We start from the raw sequence: 26,556 nt of genomic DNA on the forward strand, positions 1-26,556 counted from the left end.
CCCCTCCCCCTCTTTCACTGTCCTCATTGTACCATGAGCCACACTCAGGAGTGCCCTGCCATGGAGCTTCACCCCTGTCCCTTTAAAAAGCTTTCCAGCCAAAGTCTTAGTCAGTGCCCTTGGAGGGACTTGAAATTTCAGTCCTCCTGCCTCAGCCTCCTTCAGCTCTGGGATTATGGGTTGTACCCATCCTCGCCTTAGGACACAGATATGTGCCCAAAGGGTGTCTGTGTCTGGCCTGGAATCAGCCCAGGGGCCCTCACTCAGTCCTCAGGCTGTGCTGTGGCTGAGCGCTCTCTTCTGGTCACAGCCACTGGGACTCAGGGGCGACCTCACCGTGGGGCGGCCACCACCCCGGGTCCAGAGTTACTGCGGGAGGGTGCAGGAGGTCAGGCAGGCCAGGGGTGGGGAGCCACAGGGCATCTGGGGCGACACCTCCTGGCGGAGAGGCTGAGCTCCTCCTGAGCGCCCCCCCACCCAGCTAAGGGTTGCTGTCCCTTGGTGTCAACTGCTCTTTAGAACAGATGCAGCCACTTTCCCTGGTGCTGAGCCACATGGTGCTCCTGCAGGATGTGTGGCCCTGCTGGCCCCAGGCTACTGAGAGGAGCCCAGGCACCCTGGCCAGCGTCCCTCAGAGGGGCCTCAGGTCCCTGGGGACTGGGAAGGGGGTGCGCAGCCCTAGCAGTGGGGTCTCCGTGGCCTCCTCCCATCTTGCATCTGGCCAGGGTGCACACAGCCTCCCGACTATCCCCCGGGACAAGCGCTACCTGGGCCCATATCAGGACAGGGACGTCACTGTGGGCAACAGCCCCCAGACTCGCCCTTAGTGACGCTGTGTTCATCTCCTCACCTGCTGTGGAAGCATTTTCTGCAGCCCTGGAGGTCAGGACTCACTTCTGGCTGAAGTCTTGGCTGGCTGGTTCCTTGGAGGTGCCGGAGGACCGCCCCGCCAGGCCCGTCCTAGCTCCTGAAGGCTCCTGGCCTCTTCCATCCTCCAAGCCAGCAGGTGGCGCCGCCCCTCCTCCCTGACCTCTGACCTCCCTCTTTTGGGGACCCTGTGGTTACCTAGGTCCACCTCAAGGGCTCCCCATCTTGAGACCCTAACTTCATACCATCGGTAAAGTCCTTTTGTCCAAGTGTGCCCACACCTAGCCTGAGACTTCCGGGGCACACGGGGTGGGGCAGGAAGGGGTCCCACAGACTTTCCTGCCCAGCCTGGAGAAGGGTGGCTCCCAAAATCTGACTGGCAGTGAAAACCATGGGCTTGGACATTCAAATTTCAGCGTAGTGCTGCAGGACAAAAGCTATGGATGCCGGCCAGCCCACTGATATAGTTCTGTATGCTTAGGGTACATATCTGCGATCGATAATAGCTACTTTGATTTTGGGGAAAGGGGCTCATGCCTTCATCCCCAGGACTGGGGCTTGAACCAAGGGCTTCGCACGTGCTACATGGGTGCTCTACCGTGAGCTACAGCCCCAGACTTGGCCTAAGATTTAGGGAGCTGAGTCCTTATCTGTTGGAAGCAGGCTGGGGCCTGCCTGTTACGGGGAAAATGGTATGCAGAAGTTGCTCTTACATGCTCCAGGGAAGGGGCGAGAACTGGAGCCGGGCAGATGCTGCACTGAGCTCGCGGGTGCCTGCACAAGTTGGTCACAGGAGCAGAGGCAGGCAGGGAGACGGCCACTTGCACGGCCTGCTGCCCAGGCTCCTGGTGCCATGGGGGGCGCCGTCCCCCAGGAGGAGGAGGCCGGGTTGGGGTCAGGTGCCGGGCCGGTGTGTATGAGCTGGTGGCAGGTTCCTGGCCCAGGGCTGCTGGCCACGCTCCGCCCCCAGGCTGCCCTGGGCTCCAGGCCGGCCACACAGCCACCCGCTTCCCTGACTCCAATGTCATCACCTAGGAAACCAGACGCTGCTGCCACCACCCGCCTGCGGGAGCCTCGGCCTCAGGGGCCACTTCCACCCGGCCCCACCGACCCTCCCTCCAGGACCAGGCCCGCCAAGGTAGGCTGGGCCCTAGCCTGCCCTGAGCCCAGGGCAGGGCCTACGGGCTCCGGGGAGCTGCAGCCCCGTGTACTGCCACTGCAGCCTGGGAATGACGTGTCTGGGTAGGGGCTGCCAGAGGGTGGTGGCCCTGACGGGACTCCCTGTTGTGCTGTGTGGCACTTTGCAAAGCCATCTGCCTGAGTGGGGCGTGGGGCTGCTCTCCACCCAGGCAGAAGTTGCTCGGGCACCCAGAGAACTTGCTGTGTTTCCTGCGGGGAGGCACCAGGTAATCGTGCAGGCCTCGTCCAGGCCGCCCATCCTGGCGCTTGTCCAGGCTCATGGGTGGCCCGGGACCCACCACCCTCCCCAGCGCCCTGTCCCCCTGGTCCTCATGTCTCTCATCTTGCCCAGCCCCTCCAAGCAGTGCCCGGCCTCCCTCACGCTCACCCAGCTGCCTGCCGCTAGCCGAGAGCCCCACCCCTCCCAGGTCTGCTGACCTGGGGCGCCTGTGGCTGGGGTGCCCAGGGCAGGGACTTTAGGGTCTACTGAGCCTGAGCGGGGAGGGCACGGTGTGTGCATGCGCACGTCATGTCCATGTGTGCACGTGAAGCGTGCAGCGCACACGTGTGTGCGTGTGCACATGCATGAGCTGGTGCGGATGGGAGCCTAGGCATGAGCTGCTGGTGCATGGGGAGACCCAGGGCCCGGCTCCTCCGTGAGGTGCCTGGGACAGTGCCGGGCCATCCCTGTGTCTGGCCCCCCGTCCTGGCAGCCCTGCTGGGTGGAGTGTGCCAGGTGGGGAACAGGCTTGGGGGCTTTCTGATTGGATCCCCTCGCTCAGCGTGCAAGTCGTGCCCATCGGATGGGGATATTACCAGCTGGGACAGCCCAGGGACATCCTCTGGAATCCCAGGGCTGGCTCCCAGAGGTCACATCTCCAGACTCTCAGCCAACCCAGACCCCAAGGAGGACGTCTCTGGGAGTGAGGCAGAAGTGGAGGTTTAGGCTCCGGCCGGGATGACTTGTCCGTTCTGTCTCAGTGCTTCACTGAGTTCCAGCTGTACGCAGCACTCTAGACGCCAGGTGGCCGTGGTGACGGCAGGCCCTGGCTGTTGGCACTGAATATGTAACTGCTGAGGTACTTCCCCGTGTGGCGGCAGGTTGGTGGGGCTGCAACCTGCAGGGGTGTTCAGAAAGGAAGTGGAGACGCCTCAGTCTTGGGTGACGAGGCTACAGGGGCTTGGGCAGGAGCGGGGTGGAGAGTGGGACTGAGCCCGTGGGAGGACAGAGGCCTGGCGTCCTGAGGGGACCCCCTGGCTGGGTGCTGAGTAAGGCCAATGCTGGGTGGGTAAAACCCCCCAGACTGCAGGGTGGGGTGCTGGTGTCGCCCTGTAGTCCTGCGGGAAAGCCCCGATTGGCTGTGCCAGTCACACAGGGCTGGTATCTCCAAGCTGTCTCCCCGTGGGCCATTAGAAGAAATTCACCCCTCCAGGCCCCAGGGACCAGCCACACCCATTTGTCCCCCTTTGCTTTCCCAGCACTGTCCCCAAGAAGCAGGTTGGGACTGGCATTGCTTCTGTCCAGGACCATGTGGCTTCCAAATGGCTGGGTTTTCTGTTCCCACCCCCCTCACCTGGCCCACTGGATCCCGGCTGCCCTGTTCCCCAGAGGACCCCGGTGGGGTGACTCTGACAAGGTAGCTGCAGGCACTCTCCCAAGGTGGTAAGGGCCACGAGGGACCACGAGGGGCCATGGGTCCTGTCTCGCCCTTCTGCCACAGTGCCCTGGGCCCAGCACCATCTGCATCGGGCCAGCCCCCTCCCTCTGAGGTCTGTGGGTCTTCACATGTGGCACTGCCAGAGGATGGGGGTCACAATCACCCCTGCTTTATAGAGGATGCCACTGTCCAAGGTCATGCCACTGGAAGGTGACAGAGGGGCTTTGTGCGTTAAGTGGGAGGGGCCCGGTCCATGTCTCGAGGTGCTGAGCACACACAGTGCCCCGCGTCCTGGCCGGACCCCTGCACGTGGGGGTGAGTGGGAGGAGGTCCTGCATTGTCTGCAGGTGCTGAGTCCCTGTCCGCCACAGGTCGCACTTGTCTGGGGCATGTGGGGACTCTAGCTGTCCTGGACTTGTTTGGGTACAGGAGTTTCTCCGTTTCATCTGGCTGCAGCTGCGTTCCCTGGCCCAGGGGTCTGGAGTGTCGCAGACAGGGCCGGTCAGCCCCTGTCTCTTTCTGGAAGTTGCCTCCCCCATGTCCTGTTGGCCGGAGGGTGGGCTGCCTGTCTCCCTGCCTTACACAGATACCGAGCCAGTTCTTGGACTGAGACAGAGCTCAGGGTGACCTCAGAGTTGTCCACACTGGAGGAGAGTGGCCAGGCCTGCACTGCCCTCTCCCCTCCCCCTCAGTGGCGGCGGCCAGTGGGAGGTGCCCTGTGGGTGCCCGCCTGCGTTTGCATTTCACACAGCGCACCCTGCCTTGCCAGGGTGGGCAGCTAAATTTGTCTCCTGTCGAAGTCCCTGGCTTTCCGGGACCAGGGAGGCCTCAGAGGCAGTGTTGGGGCTCTGGCCTCCCAGGAGTGGCTCGGGCTGCCCTGGCCCAAGGTTTGGCTTCCCCTGTCCCCTCAAGAGTGGGCATCAAGGGTAGCTGGCAGCCAGTCCCAGGCTAGGGCAGACGGAGAGCCCGCAGTCGGCCCAAGAGGAGGGCATGGCCCAGGTAAGTGGAGCCTCGCGGGGCTGGGGCTTCGGCCCTCTACGGAAACCAGGGCTTGCCACTGCCCAGAGGCGCTGCCACTTCATGGTAGGGACACTGCTGGCTTCGAGTCTGCTGACACCGCCCGACCAAGTGTCTCTTTGGGGACTGGGCCTACTCGGGCTCCGGCTGGGTAGGATAATTTGCACCCTTCCTGCTGATCTCAGGGGACGTGGACAGCCCTGAGAGGTGGACTTGGGCTAGGCTGGGAGTCTCTGTCTCTGGATAGGGAAAGAGGGCAGGAGGCCTCGCTCTCACCTGGGCCACATGGCTGGTGACAACTGTGTTCCAATCTCTTGTCAAGCAATGAGGGGCAAGACGGGTACCCTGGAGTTCAGGGCTGGCAGGAGTTTTGGAGTCCAGCCGGGAGGACAGGATGGGCAAAGGCTGACCACAGGGGTGGCGCACAGCTGGGGTGTGGGGGGACCAGAAGGGGATGTGATGGAGTCCCATGAGGGGATGCCCCATGGACAGCCCAGGAGGTGGGGATGGCCACAGAAGACAAAACCAGCCCCAGCTAACAGAACCAGGTGGGCAGGGCAGGACGGAGGGTGGCTGTCTGACCACCCAGGCCCATTGTGGACTGAGTCACTCAGCAAGTTCTTTGGGCCTGTGTGCCTGTTTACTGTTCCCTGGACTGGGCCAGGCCTGGCCACCCCCCACCAAGGGGGGTCTGGGGACCCCACAAGAGCCAGCAGAACTGTGGATGCCCCAGTCCCACAGTGGCCCAGTGTTCAGGCACCTGTGGTCTCTGTGCTGGGGGCCCAAACCCCACCCCCACTGCTGCACTTTGTGGTGACAGTGGAAACCAGAGAGCCCAGCCAGAGGGTGGCAGTGCCAGATCTGGGTGCTCAGGCAGGATGGTGCTGGGCTGTCCTCCCAGCCCTGCCTGCTCTGGAGCTCTGAGCCACCGCTGGCCTAAGCCACAGTCTCCTCCCGGCATGGTGTTTTTCCCAGGTGCAGCCCCGGAGCCCAGCGTGGTGAGGCCTGCCTTGCACCAGCAGAGCCTTGGCTGGCCTCCTGTCTCACTGAAGGTCAGGCCTCTCTCACTGGGTCTGCAACTGTGGGCAGCCGGACAGGCACCCGGCGCTCTGGGGCAAGAGGAGAGCAGCAGGGGCAACACCTCTGCACTGTGGGACACTTCATGGCTTTCCAGGGAGAATGGAAGCTTTACAGTTCCAGTTTCTTGGCATTCTATTCCCATGCCTCTTTCCCTGTTTTCTTTGTTTGATTTTTGAGACAGGATTTTGATTGACAGCTCTGGCTGGCCTTGAACTCCAGGCCATCCTCCTGCCTCAGCCTCCTGAGTGTTGGAATGACAGACATATGCCACCATGCTGGGCTCAGTCCTCTCTTGCAGGGTCATGGAAGAAGGGCCAGGCAGGTCAGCCTGGAGAGCAGGCCATGCAGAGACCCAGGCAGCCTACAGGGAGTGCTCAGACCCCACCCCGAGCCTGGACTCACACACCTGAGCCCGAGACCTGCTGCCCACCCCGCTTAGCACCCCCTTCCATCCCCGAGGGGTGGGCCCTGGCAGATGCACCCTGTGCTGGCAGTAGAGGCCAAGGCCAGGGACTGGGCAGGTGCAGGATCTGGGCACCTAAGGGTGGGTGGGGTCACAGGACACCACTCTGCCCCGCAGCTCAGCCCTACGCTCAGCACAGCGCATACCTATGACCCTGACCAGGGGCTGGAGTCGTCATCTCCCTGCTGTGACCCTGGGCCCCGGTCCAGGGGTGGAGGCGGCTCAGGTGCATGGCTTTGGCAGGTCATCTCTTCCTGTCTCCGTCTCTCTCTGTCTCTGTCTGTCTGTCTGTCTGTCTGTCTGTCTGTCTCTCTCTCTCTCTCTCTCTCTCTGACCCATGTGTCACAGGCCAGCAGAACAGGAAGCAGGTAATGGGGTACTGTGGGGAGCCCAGAAGTCAGCAGTGTGGGGCTACCAGGCTGGACACCGGGTTCTCCCCAAGTCCAGAGCTGGATACTGAGGGGGGCCCTTGAGGGCCTGGGGCAGAAGGCCAAGTCCTGAGGTGGGCTGAGGGAAGAGGTGTGGCCATAGAAGAGCATTTGGTACCTGGAGGGGACACAGTGGTCCCAGCCTGGGGTCCCCTGGAGGCAAAGCTCCAGGCGGCCGAGCCCCTCCCTCCCACACTCTCTCACCGTATCCAGGCCTCTGGGTGCTTCCTTTCCCAGCAGGCGTGAGGGCAGGGCTGGCCGCCTGGGGTGGAGTGGGCTGCAGAGTGGGGCTTGGCCTAGATCCAGTCCGGGGCTCCTGCACCCACTCCTCAGGCTACTGCTCATGTGGGAGGTGGGCTGCGGCCCAGGGCCTTGGCCGACAGGTGAACCTCAGTCCCACTCCCTGGCCAGGCGTTTCGGTGTCAGCTGGTGGTGAGGACTTGGCTAGCCTGGGACCCAGATGTGTTTTCTCTAGGTGGCCATGTGAATGTCCAAACAACTTGCAGTGCCACCCCCTCTACTAACTTTGAAATTGCAAAAAAAAAAAAAAAATGAGCCAGGCGCGGTGGTGCATGATAGGTTTTTTTCAGGTGCCCAGTGCAGCAGAGAAGCTGGCAGAAGGAAACAGGAAAAGGGACTTCCTTATCTCGGAGGACACAGAATGTGGGGAGGATGCAAATTCTCTTGAGTGAACAAAGGGAGGCTGAGGCTTTTAGGGTCTTCTGCCAGGGGTGGGGTTTGAGGGGGATGTTTAGATAGACCCGAGGAGCTGACTGGGGTCTTCCCTGATGTGGCGGGAAAGGTGAAAGGAAACTGCACCCTGGGCTGAACCGGGAGAGGAGGAGGGAGGTGGTCCTGGGAAAGATGGGCTTTTGTTTTAAGGGCTTCAGCTTATTAGGTGACCACCATAGTGACTCAGCAATTCATACCAGGGCCAGAACCTGTCGGTGCACCCCCCAGCCCAGCACACTGGAGGCTAAGGCAGCAGGGTCACAGTTGGAGCCCAAGTGGGCAACTTAGGAACCTCTCGAGACCGTGTCTTGGGATAAAAAATAGAAAGCGCTGGGAGGTGGCTCCCATCGAAGGCTCGGTTTCATTCCTCAGCACCAGAAGAACCGTGTGGCGGTGAGACTCCCCTGACGTTAGCTAACATTTTAAAGTGACGGCTTGCGGGCGCCACATGTTCACCGCTGTCTGGTCCCTGAGCACCGTCCCCATGCGTCCTGGGCTGGGCGTCCCCAGCTCTGGCTGCACTGCGGAGCCAGCTACAGCCTTCCTGAGGACCCCATGGGACAGAGTGAGCGAGACTCTGGACCCTAGTTGGGTTGCTTCTGCACGTGGATGGACGTGGAGGGGGCAGGGGCTCGCCCCAGGCCTTCCTGCTCCGGGCCCTGCAGGCTTCCAGCGCCAGCTCCGTTCTGGGGACTGTCAGCTAGGCACACACATATTGGCCCTAGCAGTGCACCGCGGGCCTCTCCCCGTGCCAGCCTGCCCAGGCACAAGGGCAAGAGGGGCAGACTGCAGCCGTGCCCTCCGCCCTGCCGGCCCCAGGCGTGTCTGGGCCTGCCGGCTCAGAGCTCAGGGCGCGGCCTAGCTGATCCCCACTGGCAGCGGGACGGTGGGCAGCGTGGCCCTGGGCTCCCCGCCCTCTCCCTCTGCAGAGCAAGGGCCTGCAGGGTCTCCTGCATGGCGTGTGTGTGTGTGTGTGTGTGTGTGTGTGTACGCACGCGTGTGCACTGGTGTCCGCATCTTTGGCCTTAGTGGCTGCATTGGTGCCTCAGAGGTGGGAGGAGTCTGATTCCACAGCCACCCTCCTGCCTGGAGTGTTCCCTGCGTGCTGGAGCAGGAGGGTGACCTGGGCTGAGCCCGCCCGCCCGTGGCCTGGGGCTCCTCACAGTGATCCTGCATGTCTTCGCAGCTCACCCCGCCAGGCCGGCACAGAAGCCCAGTTCCTCCTCCAGGAGGCCACGGCAGCCGAGGGAAGCGCTGCGGCTTGTGCCTCCCCTCTGGGGTGCTCAGCAGGCTCCTGCCACGGCACCCTGCGCTAGACCTAAGTCCAGGCCTAGCCAGCTGCCTTGGCCTCAGCTACACGTGCCAGAGCATGGACTGGAGGCTTGGGGTGGGGCCCCAGACCCATGCACCAGGGAAGTCCCTGCGTAGTACCAGGCCCTGCCCGCCTGCCCCCTGGGCGTCCGAGGAAGACAGCCAGGGCGTTTCTGAGGCTCATGAGTCCTCTCCTCCTCAGCGTGAGGAGCCCTGAGGTGGCCGGCGGCTGCGTGTGGGACATGGCCCAGTCCTCCTCCACTGCCCCTGATGAGGAGTCCACCTTTGAACACCTCTGGAGCTCACTGTGAGTAGTGCCCTCAGCCGCACTGGATGGAGCAGGGGTGTGGACAGCCTGTGCTTCTGGGGACATGAGGGCCAGAGCTGGGCTTGGGGCCAAGAGAGGCCAGGGGACAGCCTGCAGGGGGCCGCAGCTCCCTGGTTCTCCCACCAGCCGAAGGAGCAGAAGAAGGGTGGAGCAGGAGGGGCCAGGACCCTGGGACCTCTGGGAGTGGCACCCCACCTGGGCACTGATGGCTGTGTCCCTGTCCCCGGCCTAGAGAGCCAGACAGCACCTACTTCGACCTCTCGCAGCCCAGCCAGGGCAACACAGAAGCGGCGGGCAGCACAGAGGCCAGCATGGACGTCTTCCACCTGCAAGACATGACCACTCCTGTCATGGTGAGTTTGCTGTGGGGAGTGGCTTCCTGCCTGGTTGGGGCGTGCACATCGTTCATGCTGAGCCGCTTTATTGTTATTACTGAGAACCGTTAGGGGTGACTACTTCTGAGGTGTCACTGGCTTTTTGTTTTGAGTCTGCTGCAAGATCCCACTTCTTCAGTTTATTGGGGACGAGAGGTTCTGCCTGCTGGGCCCAGCCCCTGGCTCTTTGGCCCTGGCCTATAGTATTTTTTCTGACCTTAGTCTGTCTCAGCCTTGGCATCCTGGGAAGAACAAGTGGTTAGAACAATTACGTCGTCTCAGCCAAAGTGGTACAATGAGCAATAAGAATAGCATCAGACACAGCCTAGAGGACAACAGGCCGCACTGGTCATTGCTTTGCCACCTTCCAACCATGAGCTGGATCTGCTTTCCTATAACAGCATCTCAGATGAGCCCCAAAGTTGTATACAGAAAATAAGCCCTCAGTGTGGTGATTTTTTTACCCTCAGGGAGGAAATTATGAAGGGAGTTGAGGGGGAGGGGAAAAATAGAAAGAGGAGGAAAAGAAGGAGGAGGAGGAGGAGGAGGAGGAAGAAGAGAAAGGAGGAGGAGGAGAAAAAGGAGGAGGAGGACAAGGGAAGATGAGGAAGAAGTGGGGATTGAAAGCCAGGCTGGAGGGCAAGGGAAGGTCACACACGCTTTGAGAAACTGGTGGAGAAGATGAGAGGGAAAGAAGAGGAAATAAAAACGAGAACGCAGCAACAAAACTGAAACCAAGTGCACACTCACGTAGACATCAAGAAAACAAAACAAAACAAAAATAAGAAAACAAGGGAAAAGAAGACAATAAGAAAAAAAAAAGTCCACTTACAGGTGTATCCCGGCTGTCACTGGTAGACAGACTGGGCAAGCAGGGTCCAGATCCGAGGGGACCGATCCCGGCAAACCCGCAGCGTAGTTCCACCAGAGCTCCGGCTGTGGGGCTGATTGTTCAGCCTGCAGCACTCCGTGTGCCTCCCTCCGGCATGAAGTCTCCCCCGCCTCACCCTGACGCTGGAAGCTGCTAGATGGAGCTGGCCGGAGCTGTTCTGAGTTCGGAGCTCAGCTGGCCCCTGCCTGAGATGGCTCCCATCCAGTTGCCCTCCTGGGGCCATCTGAACCCGGACGACGCACCAGCCACTGGAGTCCCGCGCGTTCACTGCTCCGTTCCACTGGTGTGTTTCCAGGAGGAGGCCTCGGGGTCACCATGCACCTGCAGGCTCCATCTGCCCCACCGGAGCGCAGGGAGAAAGTGGCGTGCACCACCTCCTTCTCGTGCTCTGAGGCCTTCTCCTTCCATCTCCTCATGGGCTTCCATTCTCACTTGAGGTCCCCGCTGGGTCCCAGGGACCCGCTTCTCTCCTTCTTCGCTTCCTCGTGTTGCTACAGGCCACTATCTGGACACCGGATCCCCGAGCGGCTCTTTCTCTGCTGCTCACCACTCTGCCCTCTTCCTGGAAGTCTGGCCATGGAGGATGGGCTGTGGGGCAGTTGAGGTGGCCTGGCCCAACTCAGGAGCCCACGGAAGAAAAGGGGCAGACCCTCAGGTGCCAAGGCAGGCCTTCCAAGATGCTGAATTGCAAAGTGGAAACTGTATTGGCTCATTAACTATCAGCCCAGAGGTCAGGAGGCTGAGGTATTGCCAGACCCAGAGTAGAAAGCCCACCGGTGTGGCCAGACCTGGGAAACAAAAGACTTTGGAGCCGGTCGATGCAGGGCAGGAAGGGCTTCCGGCATGGTGGGTGCAGGGGCTCCCAGGCGCTTGCTTTTCTCTCCTGCCTGCATCTTCCTGAGCAGTCCCCCCTTGTATGCAGGAGGGGCCAGGTGGGGCCAGCGGCCTGGGCCCCGGAGCAGGGACGCTTCTTGTCCACTGTCCAGCAGGCCTGACTCCTGTGATCCGAGCATGGCCATTAGCCACCTCAGAGCCCCACCTCCTGTCCTCCTGCTCGCGGGGCCCTTTGGAAGCCAGGAGGGTTCCCAGCCTGGCCCCCTGCTCCCTAATGCCCCTCTCCCAGGAGCTGGAGCCTCCATGTCCCAGGGTGCCCCATCCCAGGCAGCAGGCATGGCACCTGAGGAGCAGTGGGGACTGTGGGCCCAAGGGACCAGGGTCCTGCACCCTCATTCCTGGCAAACATGAGTGGCAGGGAGGAGCCCCACAGTGTCTCTCCTCTGGGTCTCTTGTGGCCTCCTGTCCCTGCAGGTGACAGCTCTCCCAGAAGTGGTATCTATTAGGTTTCCATTCTACAGGAAAGGAAACTAAAGCAGAGGTGAGGGAAGGGGCTGCCGAGGCCTGACCGGTGGTGTCACGCTGCACAGCGTGAGGGCTGAAGCTGTCCTCCCTTCTCTTCGGGACCTTCCTTATCTCACACTGCTCTTCGGAGGTGCCACCCGCCTCCTGGACACCAGTGTCCTCTGATCCAGAGGGATAGCTGCTGGCACCAGACCACAGTGAGGGGGGACCTCGAAAAAAGACCCCTGAGAGGGCAGGGGCCAGAGGGGATGGGGTTGGCAGAAGAGAAGGGGCTATGCTACCCACCCGGCCCGACACCTAGGCCCAGGAGCCCACGCTGCCAGGCCTGACGCTCCCACACGGGTCGTGAGGGTGGGCCTACACCTCTGCAGACAGGGCCACTCGGTCAGGCAGCGACATGCCAGGGAGAGCCAGGCACGGAACTCCTAGGGTGCAGCTCCACGCCCCGAGCTGGGGATTCCCTGGAGCCCGGGCTGCCAGCCAGACCCCTCTGCTGGCCTCCTCCTGGTGCTGCTGTCCACAATCCCCAGACAGCAGCCTCATTCCTAGCATCCAAGGGTGACAATAATGACAGGGTGGCAGTGTCCCAGCCTGGTGCAGCAGGTGCTGTAGCCGGCCTGGGGGTGGAAATGAGATGTTCAGCGCCGGGTTTCAGGATCGTGCTGTTTATTAAGTCGGAGGCGAGAATGATGTGCGTGCCCCTGCAGGGAGCAGGCGGGGACCCCGTGGATCGGCCAGTGCGAGCTGGCCTGCCCAGCCCAGCCTGGTGGTCCCTGAGGGTGGGAGCAAGCTGCACACCCCTGTGCTTCCTAGGAGTGGTTCTCAGGCAGTCCCAAGTCTCCTGGCCTCCAAGGCTGGGGGTGGGACAGGCCTGGGGGATGTCCAGGCCCCCGACTACAGTGGGTATGGGGGCCAGGTTTCCTGGGTTACGAGCACCCTGGGCCTCTTTAGTTGTACGGGTTTGTATTGTATTGTGTCATATCACATCGTATCGTAACGAGGCTCTCACTGTGTAGTGCAGACTGGACTTGAGCTCGCAGTGATCTTCCTGGCTCATGGTCTCTTCTGTAAAGCGCAGTTGCCTGGAGGTTCTGGGTCCTCAAGGTAGTGTCCGGCTGTAGGGAGCGTGGCACACACGCCGGGTGTGAGGCCCAGAGCTTGTCCCCCTGCCCTGTGCGGTCCCAGCCGCAGAGCTCCTGTCCTTGGAGTGTGCTTCGGCTCAGAGGTCTGTTCTCCCACAGGTTTGGGCCTGCGGTGACCCAGGGAGGCCTAGCCCGGGGTCCCTGCCCAGGGGAGGCCTGGGGGTTCTGGGTGCCATCCGTGGGGTCTCCTGAGAGGATCCGAGAGGATGAGGCCCCCAGGAGCACTCAGGAGCCAACGTGGGAGAAGTGGGCAGGAATCTAACCTTGCACTATGGACCCCAGGTGAGGGTGGACACTGCCAACTCGGGAGAGAGGGACAGAGCAGCAGCCAGAAGGGGGACATGGTGTGGGCTGAGCTCAGGGTCTCTGCCAAGGTCCACCCTCCCTCTGCCTCCTGGGCCAGCTCAGCGTTGCTGGCCTGGGACCTTCTTGCCTCCCCCACCACCTTTCTCTGGTGGTGACAGCTGCTGTGGGCAGGTGGGCAGCGGGTGGGGTGGAGTCAGAGCCATGGGAATACAGGGTCTGGGCCACTCCTCCACCCCAGACCTCATGGGGGGGCAGAGGCAGGGGATAAACCCAGAGCCAGAGCTCAACCTGGGGGACTTCGCTATCTGGGAGGTCACCAGGGAGGCCTTTCTGGTCTCTCCCATGCTGGGGAAGATGCACCAGGGCTAACGTGGGGAGGGGCAGGTAAAGGAGAAGGTCTCGCCTTCCTTCCTGAGGACGTGCAGCGAGAGAAGAAGGGCAGGGTGCACCAGGTGCACCCGGGGCCAGGGAGCACCCAGAGCCCTGGCCACCCCCCAGTCACAGAGCTCTTGCCCAGCATGTGGGAGGCCCTTGGTTCCAGCCCTGGGGATGCAAAAACAAAAAATAAACAAAATCAAGATAAAAAGAGAGGCAGGTGCTGAGGGCCAGTGCACTCCCCAAGGGGCCCTTTTAGGAGGCAGCTGGGCTGGCTGGGAGGGCCCAGTTCCTGGGGACGGCCCCTAGCTCCCATCCCTCCCTTCTAAGTGGCCCAGATGTGAGAGATCCGCACAGGCAGGCCGCTGCCACTTAAGTGAGGTAGGGACATCCCCAGCTGCCCCTCCCACTGTGTCCCTCCCTCTGCAGGACCTGCAAGGTTGACACCCTGTGGGACCTGCAAGGCTGACACCAGAGGAAGCCACCCCTGGGCTGGGGCTTACCCTGATGGCTCTGGGAGGTGGCCAGTTAGCCACATGTCACCCAGCGCCTTGCAGTGGGTGGGGTTCAAAGCAGGGTCCCTGCCCCCCAGCCAGAGCAGCCCAATTCTGGAAGCCAAAGCACCCCACATCCAGGGAAGGAGGCTGTGGGACCCCAGACCTCCTCAGGGGCCCACTGCAGCTTCCATGGGTATTGTGCCAGACTCCCTTTGTCTGGCAAACCACGCTTATTTTCTGTGTTGTTTTACTCTGTGATTGAGCTCACAGCCTGGGCCTTGTAGAGATGTTGGGGTCCTGTGAAAGTGGGGCTGCATGTGCAGAGCAGAGGCCCTCCTGGGCCCCTCCCTTGGGTCCTGGCCCCGTGGAGTCTCCAGGACCAGCCCCTGGGAGGACAGGGCCAGGTGCCGTCCTCTTTCTTATAGCCCCAACGTGAGTGACCGTGCTGCAGCATCCCTCTGCCTGCTGCTACTGGGGAGGAAGAAGGTGGCTGGGCATTTGGCAAGGCGATCAGGAGAGAGGAGTGTCCACAGGGTGGACCTGGCCCCTCTGCCAAGGGCGACTCTGTGCCAAAGAGTGTTACAGTGAAGTAGAGATGCAGCCGCCCCGGAGGGGAGTGGTGCTGACCTTGGCAGCTGGGATGGGGTCCTCAGTGGCCCCCCGGGCTCCTTTGGTGGCAGTGGCCAGGTCCCTGTATCAGGGGCGTGGCAAGGCCAGCATCAGCCAGCTCGGCTGTCTGTAGGTCCTTTATAGATGAGGCAGCAGGCCTTTTCCGGAGTGCTGGGATCTGTCCCCGGCTCCCTGGGGACCCAGAGAGCCAGGTCGCACAGTGCACACCTCTCCTCCCTTCAGCCTCTGTGGTGGTCCCTACGGGCCCCAGTTCCCTGGGCAGGAGGCCGGCGGCACCATGTCTTTCCCTGGGGTGGATGGGCCCTGCGCCCAAGGTCTCCTGGGCTTGGGCTCACTCTGGCGCTCAGGGCCCCACTGCTGGTCAGATGTGGGCTGTGGCCCAGTGTGACCCTGGGTGGTGGCTCAGAAGTGCAGATGGGTATGAGCACAGAGCTGCCACCGACCCCGCACCACCCCCCCAGCCTCCTTGGTGCCGTCCAACACATCACGGGCAAGCTGAGGCCTGCCCGAGACGAACAGTCACGAGGGGCGGGCCGGGCTGCAGGTTTTGTTGTTGGATGCAGCCAGTTGACAGACTAAGGGAGATGGGAAACGCGAAAATGCCAGCAAACAGCTCACATGCTCCGGAGCATCCGTGGCTCCCGCCTCGCTAGCCTTGGAGCCTCATCCCTGAGGCCTGCCAGCCCAGCAGCTACGACTCTGCCCCCCACCCCGGCCACGCAGACCCATGCCTCGCCCTGCAGCAGCCCCCCAGCTCCCAGGCGTGTGCAGGCCTCCAAACGTCCACCATGCTTTATGTCGGTGACCCCCGGCGGCGCCTCGCCACGGTAGGTGAGACACTTCCTGCATGGGGGGCCATGGGCAGCCAGATGCTCCATCCTGCTGGGGCCATGGTGTAGCTCCGAGGGCTGTCTCCTGCAGGCATCCCTGGTCAGATGCCTGCTACCAACTGGGGCCAGCAGGGGAAGGGAGAGAGGCTCTGCTGAGACAGGTCTGGGGCTGGAGGGCAGCAGATTCCAGAAACACTGGTCCCCCGCGTGGTAGTTCTGAGAACCACCAGTTGCTGGCTGGGTAGGGCTGAGAGGCCGGGTGAGCGGGCACCCCTCCATGGGGCTCTGAGGCTGCTGGGTCTGCCAGGTCAGGATGCTCAGCTGCCCCGCCCAGCTGTCAGGCGCGCAGCATACCTGGAGGCTGCTGCTGCTCCTGGGCCGAGGTGTGAGGCTGCCCCGCCCTGCTGCGCGGCTGGCAACATCCTCACCTGGGACCTGCTCACTTGCCAGCTGTGCAGGAGCCCTTTCCTGTCCTGGGGGCTCCTCCTGGGGAATGTGGCCATGGGAGCTCAGGGTCAGAGAGCTGGTGCACGCTGGCCCTGGGTTCCCTAGCCCTTCTCGGGCAGAGCAGCCAGCCTGGCAGAGGGGCCGGGAACACAGCCCACGGTCACCCCAGGCCCAAGCCCCCGGGACCCAGGTTCATTTCCAGACTTGCCAGCTCCCTGGGCTCCAGGCACCAGGCTGCTAATTGAGCAGGGCAAGTGCTGAGTGCAGCTGGGTCACACAGCGCGTCCTTCCTCTTGGGGGAGCAGAAGCAGGGGTGACACAGGTGCCACCAGGCACCCAGCAAGGAGCAGGGCACACCACAGCCCCCAAGCTCTGCTGACCCAGGACAGGAGCTTCAAGTGAGGCCACAGAGGCTGAGGTTCAGGTGGTCTTTGGAGACGGTGACTGCAGGTGGTGTGAGTGCGTGAGAGGTGTGTGTGTGTGTGTGTGTGTGTGTGTGTGTGTGTGACTGCGGACACATGAAATGTGAGACCAAGTCCACATGGGTGTGTTGATGGGTGTCTGAGCGTGGTGTGTGCGCACACGCAGGTGATACACATATGTGTGTGTCACCACTCTTGTACACGCCTGTGTATTGTAGGCAAGTTCATACATAAGTGCCTGTGTGTGCAGGCTGCTTGTGTGGGGTGTAACATGCCAAGTGTGTGCTGTGTGTGTTTGGATAGTATATGTGAGTCCCCAGCCAGCCCAAGGCAGCGTGTGCGGCCTGTCTGCCGGGACCAACGCAGGCGGCCTCTCAAGGGTGGGCGCACCTCGCTGACCTTCGCCTCCACCCACCTGTGGCTATGGGAAATCAGGCAGCCTGGGACCCCGCACTCTGCTGCCCGTCTGGGTCAGCGGCGAGCTGGGAGCCTCCGGCTGGAGCCCCTTGTCCCTGCCAGCCGGGGACGCACGTGGGACCTGGAACATCCTCTGTGCTGTGACAGCCAGTGCCCTGCTCCGCTGCTCTGCCCTCCACTGTGCGGTCCCACGCTCTGGGGCCAGCACTGGTCACTGTGCCCTGCTGTGTGTAGCCCAGGTCACTGTGGCTTGTTCATTCATTCATGGTGGCAGCACAGGGCCACCAGCACCCCTGCGCTGGGCAGTGGAGCCCCCGGGGACCTGACTGAGCCCAGCTGTGCTAACGTGGGCGAGTGGCTCAGTCTCAGTCTGTGTCAGAGGGAGAATGTGTGGCTTCATCCCCCTGAGCGAGTCATCACGTGGGAGGAAGGCATGCTCACCCCAGGAAAACCAGTAGAAGGGGAGGGCGCCCTTGGCGCTCCCTGAGTGCAGCGACGTGTGGCCTACGGGGCGCCCGGCCTGCGGAGGGCACTGGCTCGCAGGGTGCCAGCTGCCCACCGCATTTTCCCTCTAGTGCACCCAGCAAGGTCAGGGTCCGCAGTGAGCTTGGGGCCTGCCGCTGGCTCCCTGAGCCGTGTCCTCAGGGAGCGATGCCCCTGCAGGTGGCATGGGCAGGGTGGCTGTATGCCCCTTGCTCTTCCTGCCGCAACTCCACCCCCTCCTCCCTCGCTCTGAGGAGAGAGCATCTCTGGTCTTTTGTCCTGTGATGCCGCCTCCCGCATCTGCAGCACCTGCCTGCTGGGTGCACTCAGCACAGGCCAGAGTGAGCCGGGCAGCTCCGCTCCCCTCGTTCACGGTGGCAAGCCCTGCTGCTGGTGCGGCATGCGCTCGAGGGCCTTCCGGACAAGATGGACAGCAGATGTTGCAACCTGGCTCTGTCCCATGCCCCGGACTGCTGGCGACCAGAGTCTCCGCGTCCCAAGAGCTGGACCTCGTGTGTGGACGGTCTTGGTGTGGCTGTGTGGCCAGTGCTGGGACCTGTCAGGCGCCGTGATGCATACTGTCGACACGGGGCAGCATGCAGGGCTGAGTGGGGACCTGCCGGGTGTGAGGCAGGCGGGTCCAGGGGGCGTTCTGATGGTGAAGAGCCAATTAGTGTGGCATGAAATCGTCGCCAGATGCCCACTGTGTGCCTAGCGGTGTAGCTGAGGGACCCGTGGCCCTGGCCGCTGGAGACGGCAGGGAAGGGTGGAGGCGGGGCGTGCAGGGGGAGTGGTGCCGGTGAGGAAGTGGCCTGGCTGGGGTTAGGGTGTGTGCTGCTGGCCGCCTGCCGGGGGCACAGGGTGCACAGTGACCTGGCCGCAGGGTCCGAGAGGGCGGATCTGCTGTTGCGCTGTCCGTGTGGTGCATCCGCCGGCACACGGGGGAGGGTACAGACAGGAGGAGGGAGAGGAGGGGCGGGCGAGGAAGGGAGGAAGACGCCCGCGTGCTGGGCCTGGGCATCTGTGGAGGTGCCAGGCATGGGGTGAAGGAGGCCGGGGACTCGGAGTCTGGAGCCCGGCAGCGGAGGATGGGAGGCTATGGGGTCACAAGGGAAGCGGGCGGGAGCCAGGGCCACGCTGGCCACGGTGCCCACTCAGACAAGGCAGCTAGCGTGGGTGTCGGGGGCCCTGGGTGCAGGTGGCCTCAGAGCGGTGTGGGGCTGAGGGCTCAGAGGGGAGGCTGGAGCCTGGCCTGGCCGGGGAGGCTGGGTGCAAGGAGGAGCTGGAGTACCGGGCATGGGTGCTGCGCAGTGAGGAGGGCCGCCAGGAGGGGCTGGGAGGAGGGGAGCAGCCAGAATGCTGAGGGGGCCAGGGGCTGGGCTGGGAGCCCTGGGAAAGGCTGGGAGGGCGCACCTGGGAAACGGGGCTTGGGCCTGGCCCCACGCTGCAGGCGCTGTGCTCAAGTTCCCTGCCACCTTCGGCCAAGTCTGCTCCAGGGCACCAGCCTGGTGGGACCTGAACTCCCTGGGCCCAAAAATGAGCTGGTGTCCCGTGTGGCTGATGCTTCCACCTCGCCTCGCCTTGGCCTGCAGAGCCCATGTCGCCACCTGCTCAGGACAGAGCCCCAAGCCAGGCTTGGGCCCTGATGTTCCGACCGTGCGGCCTCCTTACGCGCGCAGGGCCCAGTGCTGCTGGCCTATGCTGCTCAGGCGCCGGGGGCTGGTGTCCTTCCGCTGTCCCCTGGCCCTTCGCTCTGGCCATCCACGCAGCCCAGAGTGGACTCTGGCCGTCTCTGCCCTCCCCCACTCGCCTCCCTCCCCACGCACTTGCCCTTGGCTGTCCTCAGCACACGGCCCTTGTCCCTGCTGGCCCTGCCTGAGGCTCCCCTGGAGGCCCCTCCACACCCTCCGGCGCTGCGGGCGGCTGCTCCCCGGTGGCCCTTGCCATTCCCAGCCTGCGCTTGTCCACCCGCAGGCAGTGTCGGCCCTCCCCTCCTGGGGCCCTGCGCCCGCCCGCAAGCCTGCTTGCTGCTTTCTCTCTGCACCCTGCGGGTCCAGGAAATGCGGGCTGCGGCGGGCAGCGACGTGGGAGACGGGAGGTGGCTGGCCTAGGGCTCAGTCCTTGTGTGCACAGAGCAGGGCTGGGGACACCTGAGCAGGTTCTGGCGGTGGTTGTGGCCCGGGGTCTCTGTCCTTAGCCTCAGAGAGGCCTGGCCAGCTCGTCCTGTGTGGCTTTCTCCTCTGCCTAGCTGTCAGCTTTGCGCTTGGGCCATCGTGGGCGGCTCACCTGTGCTGGACACTGCCTGAGCCAGCCTGAGCCCCATCAGTCCTTCAGTCTTGTGTCTCGGTCCAGCAGTCTGGTTTGCTCCCCCGACCCAAGCACTGGGGAGTCTGGGGAACCTCGCCAACCAGCCCCCAGGGTGACTTCAGATGGCGTGGGCAGTGCCTGAGGAGCGTCGGCCGGAGGGACAGGTGGATGGACGGGCAGACAGGTGGGCTGCATGCGGACTCCAGGGCTCATGTCCTGGAGTGCCGGGCGGGGGTGCTGCATGTGCTCTCTGGGAGTCGGTCCCAGGTGCGAGTAGTGAGTCCTGCAGACACACGCCCAGCAGGCGGCGAGCTGCTGGGGGCAGACTTCCCGGGCCCGAGGTGTGGAACGTTCCACATGCCTGGCATGGGGCTGGGCACGGCCTGGCGCGGTGGGGGGTGCGCACCTCTAGACAGCTCCCCCAGGGCAAGCTGCATCTTGTCAGCTCCTCCATCAGCCTAATCATAGTTCAGAGCCTGTGGGAACCACAGCAGGCTTCAGGCTCTGCAAGGAGACTGCCTGCATGGCTGTGTCCACATCTGGTCTCCTCCACCTCCATGGCTGTGTCCATCCCTGGTCTCCTCCGTCTCTGCCTCCATCTCTGTTGCTCTCTCCAAGGGTCCCGGCCAGTGGTAGTCTCTCATCAGGGTGAGGCCTCCCAGGCCCAGATCTGCCCTCAGAGAGGAGCACAATCCTGCAATCTGGCATGGAGAAGAACCCATCAGGCTTGGGCCTGGTACCGGGGAACCAGGGGAGCTGGCGCCCTTCCCTGGGGGGTGGCATTCAAAGCAGCATGTAGTGACTCCTGCCGGGGAAGGGAAGGCATGAGGTCAATGGCAGACAGCCCTCCCCAGGCAGAGCTGGCTGCCTCGGCACACAGCTTGGGGGCCCTGACCACACCACCTCAGACAGACCAGAGAGGTCTGCAGGCAGGAGCGGGCCGGCTCACACTGAGGCAGTGGCACTGTGGTGGCCCAAGTTGGGCCATGAGGGAGGGACGGGCTGAGCACCAGAGGCTGCTCTGCACTTGGGTGCCAACTGTGCCCTGTGAGAGTGCCAGGGGCCCAAAGACGGGGTTTTGCGCAAAGAAGGATGACCTGGGCAGGCCGTGGTACGATGGCTCAACAGAAGCCCAGAGCCAGGACAGAGCCATAGCCTAGGAGAGAAAGGGAGGGACAGCCAGGCCGGGGAGGCGGAAGGGAGCTGGGGCCTGCTGGAGGCTGGTGGCCACCAGGGCTTACAGGACAGAGGGAGGAGAGGTAAAGGGAGAGAGAAGGAGGGAGGGAGGGAGAGCAAGGAAGAAGGGAAAGGGACCGGAGGCAGCCCACACCTGAGTGTACTGTGGGCCTCGCTGACCTCCATGTGGCCAGGAGCCTGGGGACAACATGGCCACGCAGCAGGACCCTCCTGGGCACTTGGCGTTCCCTGGCCTGGTCCTCGAGGGCCTGGCAGTTGAGGGTGCTGTCCCTTGCTCACCTTCGTGGCCCTGGTATGGGGCAGGGCTGTGCATACCTGTGTGGTGGCTCTGGACCAAGGCTGGTGGCGATTTCGCTCAGGATGCTGTTCCGGGCTATCTGCAGAAACCTGGGGATGGTGGGCAGGGACGCTGGGCACTCCCCCTTCGTGTGTGTCAGCTCGCTTCGCCATCTCTGAAGCCCTGTGGCAGGCTTTTCGTCATCCAAGACACCTAGATGCCACTGAGGCCAAGGTCTCTGAGACTAGGGCCCTGCCGGGGACAGGAGGAGGAGGCTGCTGTGTTAACTAGGGAAGAGAGAAGAAGCCGGATACTGGGTCATGCAGAGCCCTGCGGGGCCTCCAGAAGGAGGTGGCCCTTGGGGGGCTGGACCCAGGAAACGAGGGACAGCACAGCCCGCCGGAGGCTCTGGGCCAGTGCAGATGCGCCAGGGGCGTTGTAATTGGTTGGACAGGTTTTTCTGTTACTGTTTCCACCAGCAAAACAGACTCCACTGTGCTTCCAGGGGCTGTGTCTATTCTCGGTCCCCCACCTGAATGAGCCACGGTCCATCTCAGCATCCTGGACTCTGACAAAGGTGTTGTGGGTGCCAGGAAGAGAGGGAGCTCGTTGCTTGTGTACCTAATGACCATCACTTGAAGTGGTTACAGACTGGAGCACTCAGGGAATGGGCGTAACAGGAGTCCCTAGTGCAAAGCCACAAGCGAGGAGCAGAGACTGCGCCCGGCATACCAGCTGCATGCAAGGCTGAGGCAGGAGGAGCCAAGGTCATCCTGGGCAGCTTACTGAGAGGCTGTCTCCAAGTATACACAGAGGGAAGGGGGCACAGAGTGCAGCCTGTGGGGGGAGCTCGCAGCTGCTCCTGGGCTGAGTCCCGCAGGCATGCAGCGGCGTGGTTGGCACAGGACCCCTGGAGGGCGGGAGGCCAGAGCTCCTGCATGTGCTTCTGGTCTTTGGAAGTTTCAGGGTTTACACCCTTGCATCAAGAATTTCCAAGGACCCAGTTCTGTGCCAGGTGCCAGCCGTGCCTGGCCTCATCAGGGGACAGAAGAGACCCCAACCCCTGCGGAATCTGTTCCTGGGAGTGGCAGGCAGCCCCTCCACAGAGCCTGTGGCCGTGTGTAGTGACTGCTTTTGGGACCCAGCCTCTACCCCCCACTGGGCTTTTGTGCCAGCGCCTTGTGGTGCTGTATTTGGAAGGCCGCCCTGGACCTGGCGTCCTGGCCCTGGGGGCTGCTCATCCTGGGAGAAGCCATGGACACAGGGGACTCGGGACTCCTGATCCCTCACTGGCCCCACTCAGCAGGCGCGGGTTCCTTCCCGTTCTGCAGATGAGAAAGCTGAGGCTCCTGGCCCCTAGGATGTCTTGTTATTTCTCCCCTCTCCTTCCCCTAGGACACAGCCTGGGTCACAGTGTCCACCCCGGACCTGGCAGCAGAGATGCCTGTCCCTGAGGGTGGCAGAGTAGGCCCTGTGCTGCCTACCTGTGGGGCCACAGTCCCTGGCTGCCACTTTCCCAAGTAGGGCCTCCAGGCTGTGCCAGGGGATTGAGCCAGGTATCCAGCCCGGGGGACGGGAGCTGCAGCTCTGCCGCGTTCTGCCCACGCTCCTTCCGTGGCCCCAGGAGGGCCAGGCCAGGGGCAGGAGGACCTGCACCCTCGATGACCCTGGAGGGGCCCAGGAGCTGGGACTGTACCCATCCTGTGTGGCCCTGCTCCCTGGCTGTCCTCTGTGGGGTTAGGCCACCAACCTGCTGTCACCCAGAGTCCCAAGCCCACCCCAGGGGACAGGAAAGAGAGCAGTCTTCGTGTTCTGTAGTTTTAGGGAGCAGGCAGCCCTGAGATGAGGTTTGCAGAAAGCGGCAGATCAGACCTACTTGGGGGTGGGGGCGCCGGGCCTCCCCATGTCCCTGTGTCCCCTGTGTCCCAGGGACATTTCTGACTCGTGGCTGCCCTGTGTCCTGCATGTGGGCCCAGGGTCATGGAGCGAACCCCGTGGGGCTGGGGGCTGCAGTGTCCTCCACCCCGGGTGTCGGGCCGCAGCTGGGGCTGCATGGCCCGGGTGCAGAGGGCGGCTGTGTGGCTCCCTGGGTCGCGCCCAGGCCCCACCTGCATGTAGGCACATGTGGGCCGCCGCAGGCCGGGCATGCCCCAATGAGCCCGCGTCAGAGTTCTTACGGAGAGCAAACAAACTAAAAAATGTCCTGGTCTCGCTGGGGTTCCTCCCCACTGCCGAGAGGGTCTTGCTGTAGCCTCTAGGGCCTCCGCTCTAGGGGACCCCAGCTTTCACTCGGGCTGGGGAGGGGATTCCTAGAGACTGTCCTGCTTCAGCAGCTGAACAGGAAGTGAGGAGGCAGCAGCCTTGGGGAGAGGCCACCGAGGGAGGAGGATGTGGGGGATTTCCCAGGACGGAGCCCTCAGCCTGGAGGCAGATGGTGAAGAAAGCCACGCTCACTCTGGAGCCACGGGAGGCTGGGAGCAGGCAGTGCAGGGTGCGGGAGGGCCCGTGGGATGCAGAGGGTGGCGGGCTACCCTGGCCGCCTGTGCCCTTGGCACAGCAGTCTCCTGAGGCTGCGGGGTAGGAAATGGCATGAGCTGCTGTGGAGGGCGTGAGGCAGCCGAGGGCCAGGGGTGCTGGAGCTGGTGGGGGCTGTGCTCACCTGAGGGCTCCCACTGCGGGCCCCGCGCCCTGCCCTCCTGCAGGCCGCCCCCTCCTATCAGTGCCCCCCTCCCCCGCACAGTGACTCATTCCTTGGCACTGGCTTTGGATCATCAAAGAATGTGGACAAGTTAAAATATGAACATCCTTGTCGTGGTCTGTACCCGGCTTCTCCAGAACCAGGGAGGTCCGAGCTCCCGCCCCGCTGGCCTAGAGCTGGCTGGGGTGCCCTGTGGCTGGGGCGTAGCATAGAGGGTCCCCGGGTGAACTGCCATCTCTGGGCCAGGCCATCCTTGCATGGGGGCACTGGCGAAAGTGGGAGGGGGAGCCCTGCAGCCCCCAGCAGACCCAGGATCCCAACAGGAGAGCAGACCCCTGTCCTGTGCGCGTCCTGGGCGACTCGACTGGGGACAGCTGTCCCACCGCCCGCCCCACGCATGGGCAGCCACCGCCCCTGTAGACCTGCCCAGCATTCACTCGTCTGCTGTTCATTTGTTCTGCCGGTTCACCGGTTCCACTCCCGCTAGCTGAGTGCTGCCTGCCGCTGGACAGGTTTGGCTCTGTCTGTGCTCTCCGCATCCTGGGATTCTGCCCACTGCAGCTCAAAATGTGCACGGCCCCTGTGTCCACGCTGGACTCTGCTTCTGCCCCCCTGGTCAGGGTAGGGACCAGCTGCGTCGGTCTGGCTGTCCTGGGTGCTCTCCGAGTCACGCTGGCCCAGATACACTGGAGTGTGTGTGCAGGTTCTGGGTGTTTCCTTCATGTTTGTCAGAAGCCTGCATTTGTGGGTTCTGGTGTCCCCAGAGTCCCGGGTCCGGCCCCCTTGAGAGGGCCACTGTAGAACGTGAGCCACATGTGCAGCCTCTGTCGACTGGTTGCCACAACTGGAAGGAGCTGGCAGACAGGATTTAATCTGCATATCCCAGGTTGGGTGCTGTGTGACCCTCACCCTGCAGCCCTGACGCGCTGCGCACTGCCCGCCCTGCCCTCGGTGTTGGAGAGATGGCTGCAGCCTTGTGGACTGGCAGTCCTCGGGTCTCCCGCGTGAGGTCCTTCTAGTGGACCTCAGGATAGACAGGTGCAGTGGGGGCCAGAGCCAGCGCTCGAGTCTCTCAGATGGAGGGATGGGGCGGAGGTTTCTGGGACTGCATGTGTCCTTGTGTCACCCAGCAGAGTGGGGCTATCCCTTCCTGCAGGGACCAGTGGCAGCGCTGTGGGGTGGGGGTGGCTCTCCCAGGGGCAGCCTTATTGTTTTCCATCTTCCTGAGGAGGCAGCTATTGTGCTGTGACCTCTCAGACAGCCTGGGAGCCGGAGAGGGGCGCATCAGGTCCCTCCCCAAGGGCCTGACCCATTGTGTCACAGTCCACACACATGTAGATCACTCCTGAGTATGCACGGTGCAGGGCTCAGTGGCTGGAAGGGTCTGAGTGGCGTTTCCAGACTGGGCATCTGCCTTCGTCTCCACCCCCAAGTCCGCCTGTCCTGTGGCTGGAGGAGCCTGGCTGTCCCATAGCACCTCGTCCCCATCTTGTGGCACTGACCTGTCAGAGAGTCCTGCTCTATTCTTCCTGTGGCTGGTGACTCTGCAACAAGGGTGAACACTGGGTTCCTGCACACAGGAAGGGGGAGCCCCAAGGGGGCAGGCCCTGCAGGTTCCCTGTCCTTGGGCTTTGGCGTGGCCCAAGGCCTCGCAATGATTCCATCTGACGGCAGCTTGTCAGGGCCACATGCTGAGTCACGTGTGGCTGTCCTCAAGGAGAGCGTGGTTTGGACCTGTGGCTCAGCCCCACTGAGACTGGACATTTACTGTGGGTGGCAGATGGCCGGCCCAGGCTTGAGCATCTCAGGAAAGCCCTGCCTGGCTTACTCAGGAAATCAGGGTGCAGGGACAGCGGTCTGTGAGAAGCAGCTGCCTGCTGTCTGTCCCGTCCCTGCCCTGCCGGGGGTCCTGGGTGGCACGTGTGAGTCGGCACAGCCAGACCATGCATCCCAGACCCTGGGCCAGTGCAGAGCCAGCAGGGGCCCTGTCATTGACTCAGCAGAGGACACATACGGCCCCTCGGTGCAGGCCAGGACCCAGGGACCCAGCTCTCTGAGCCCAGCCTGCCTCAATAGAAGAGGACCAAGGTGCAGGGAGGGGCTGCACTGCCAGGGTGGCCCGGATGTGAGGTGGCTGTGGGGAGCATGGCTGTCATCAGCACGGAGGGCGCTGAGGACCCGTGGCACCTAGGAATGGCTCTGTCCTTTAGCCTGGAAAGGGCAGGCTGGTGGGCAGGACCTTGCTGGTGATGTCTTGGGACTCTCCGAGGAGGGGTGTGGCGCCCCTCCCCACCCCCGTGGAGATCCCACGTCACTGTGTCACTGATGCTGGTCCTCAGTGCACCACAGAGCCCAACCTTGGCCTCTGCCTCAGCTCCTCGCTACATTGCCCAGGCAGGTCACCTTCCGGCTGGCTCCCTGCTTCTGTTTTCTCCTGTGGGAACAAAGGCCATGCCCACCTTAGCCGTGGGCAGACTGAGTTTGTGACTGTCCCCAGCTCCAAAGAGAGGGCCTGAGTGGGGGCTGTGTGTAGGGATCCATCTGGCCCACTCGGCCGTGTGGTGTGGTCCTCGCAGACCTGCGTCCCCCTGGAAGTTGGGATGCAGAGCTGGTGGCCTTCTGGGCTACCCTGCACGAGCATAGGACAGAAGGCAGGCCTGGTGCCCTTAGGCTCCAGGCAGGACTGACCCCTGCTGGAGTCCTGGAACCCCACAAAAAAGACTCAGGGCTTGCACTGCCTGGGGCTCCTTGGGGGCATGGTAATGGTAGGGCTGGGCTGTCCCCCTGATGGAAGGAAGTGGCGCAAGGACCTTGGTGTGTGGCTACCACCCAGCCCTGAG

At 63.0% G+C, this 26,556-nt stretch overlaps 1 protein-coding gene across 1 annotated transcript in view; it reads left to right on the top strand.

Annotated features, from left to right (window-relative positions):
* Window positions 1-1,941: 1,941 nt before the first annotated feature.
* The window catches only part of Tp73 (tumor protein p73), a 42,649-nt gene continuing 18,034 nt past the window's right edge, over window positions 1,942-26,556 (top strand). Inside the window, exons 1-3 of the mRNA XM_004639612.2 lie at window positions 1,942-2,005; window positions 8,938-9,042; window positions 9,296-9,416. Of these exons, the coding sequence (XP_004639669.1) occupies window positions 8,978-9,042; window positions 9,296-9,416 (186 nt within the window). The 5' untranslated portion in view covers window positions 1,942-2,005; window positions 8,938-8,977. The remainder of the gene's footprint in view (window positions 2,006-8,937; window positions 9,043-9,295; window positions 9,417-26,556) is intronic.

Source organism: Octodon degus, unplaced genomic scaffold, assembly GCF_000260255.1.
Source record: "Octodon degus isolate 3935 unplaced genomic scaffold, OctDeg1.0 scaffold00113, whole genome shotgun sequence".
Taxonomy (NCBI): domain Eukaryota; kingdom Metazoa; phylum Chordata; class Mammalia; order Rodentia; family Octodontidae; genus Octodon; species Octodon degus.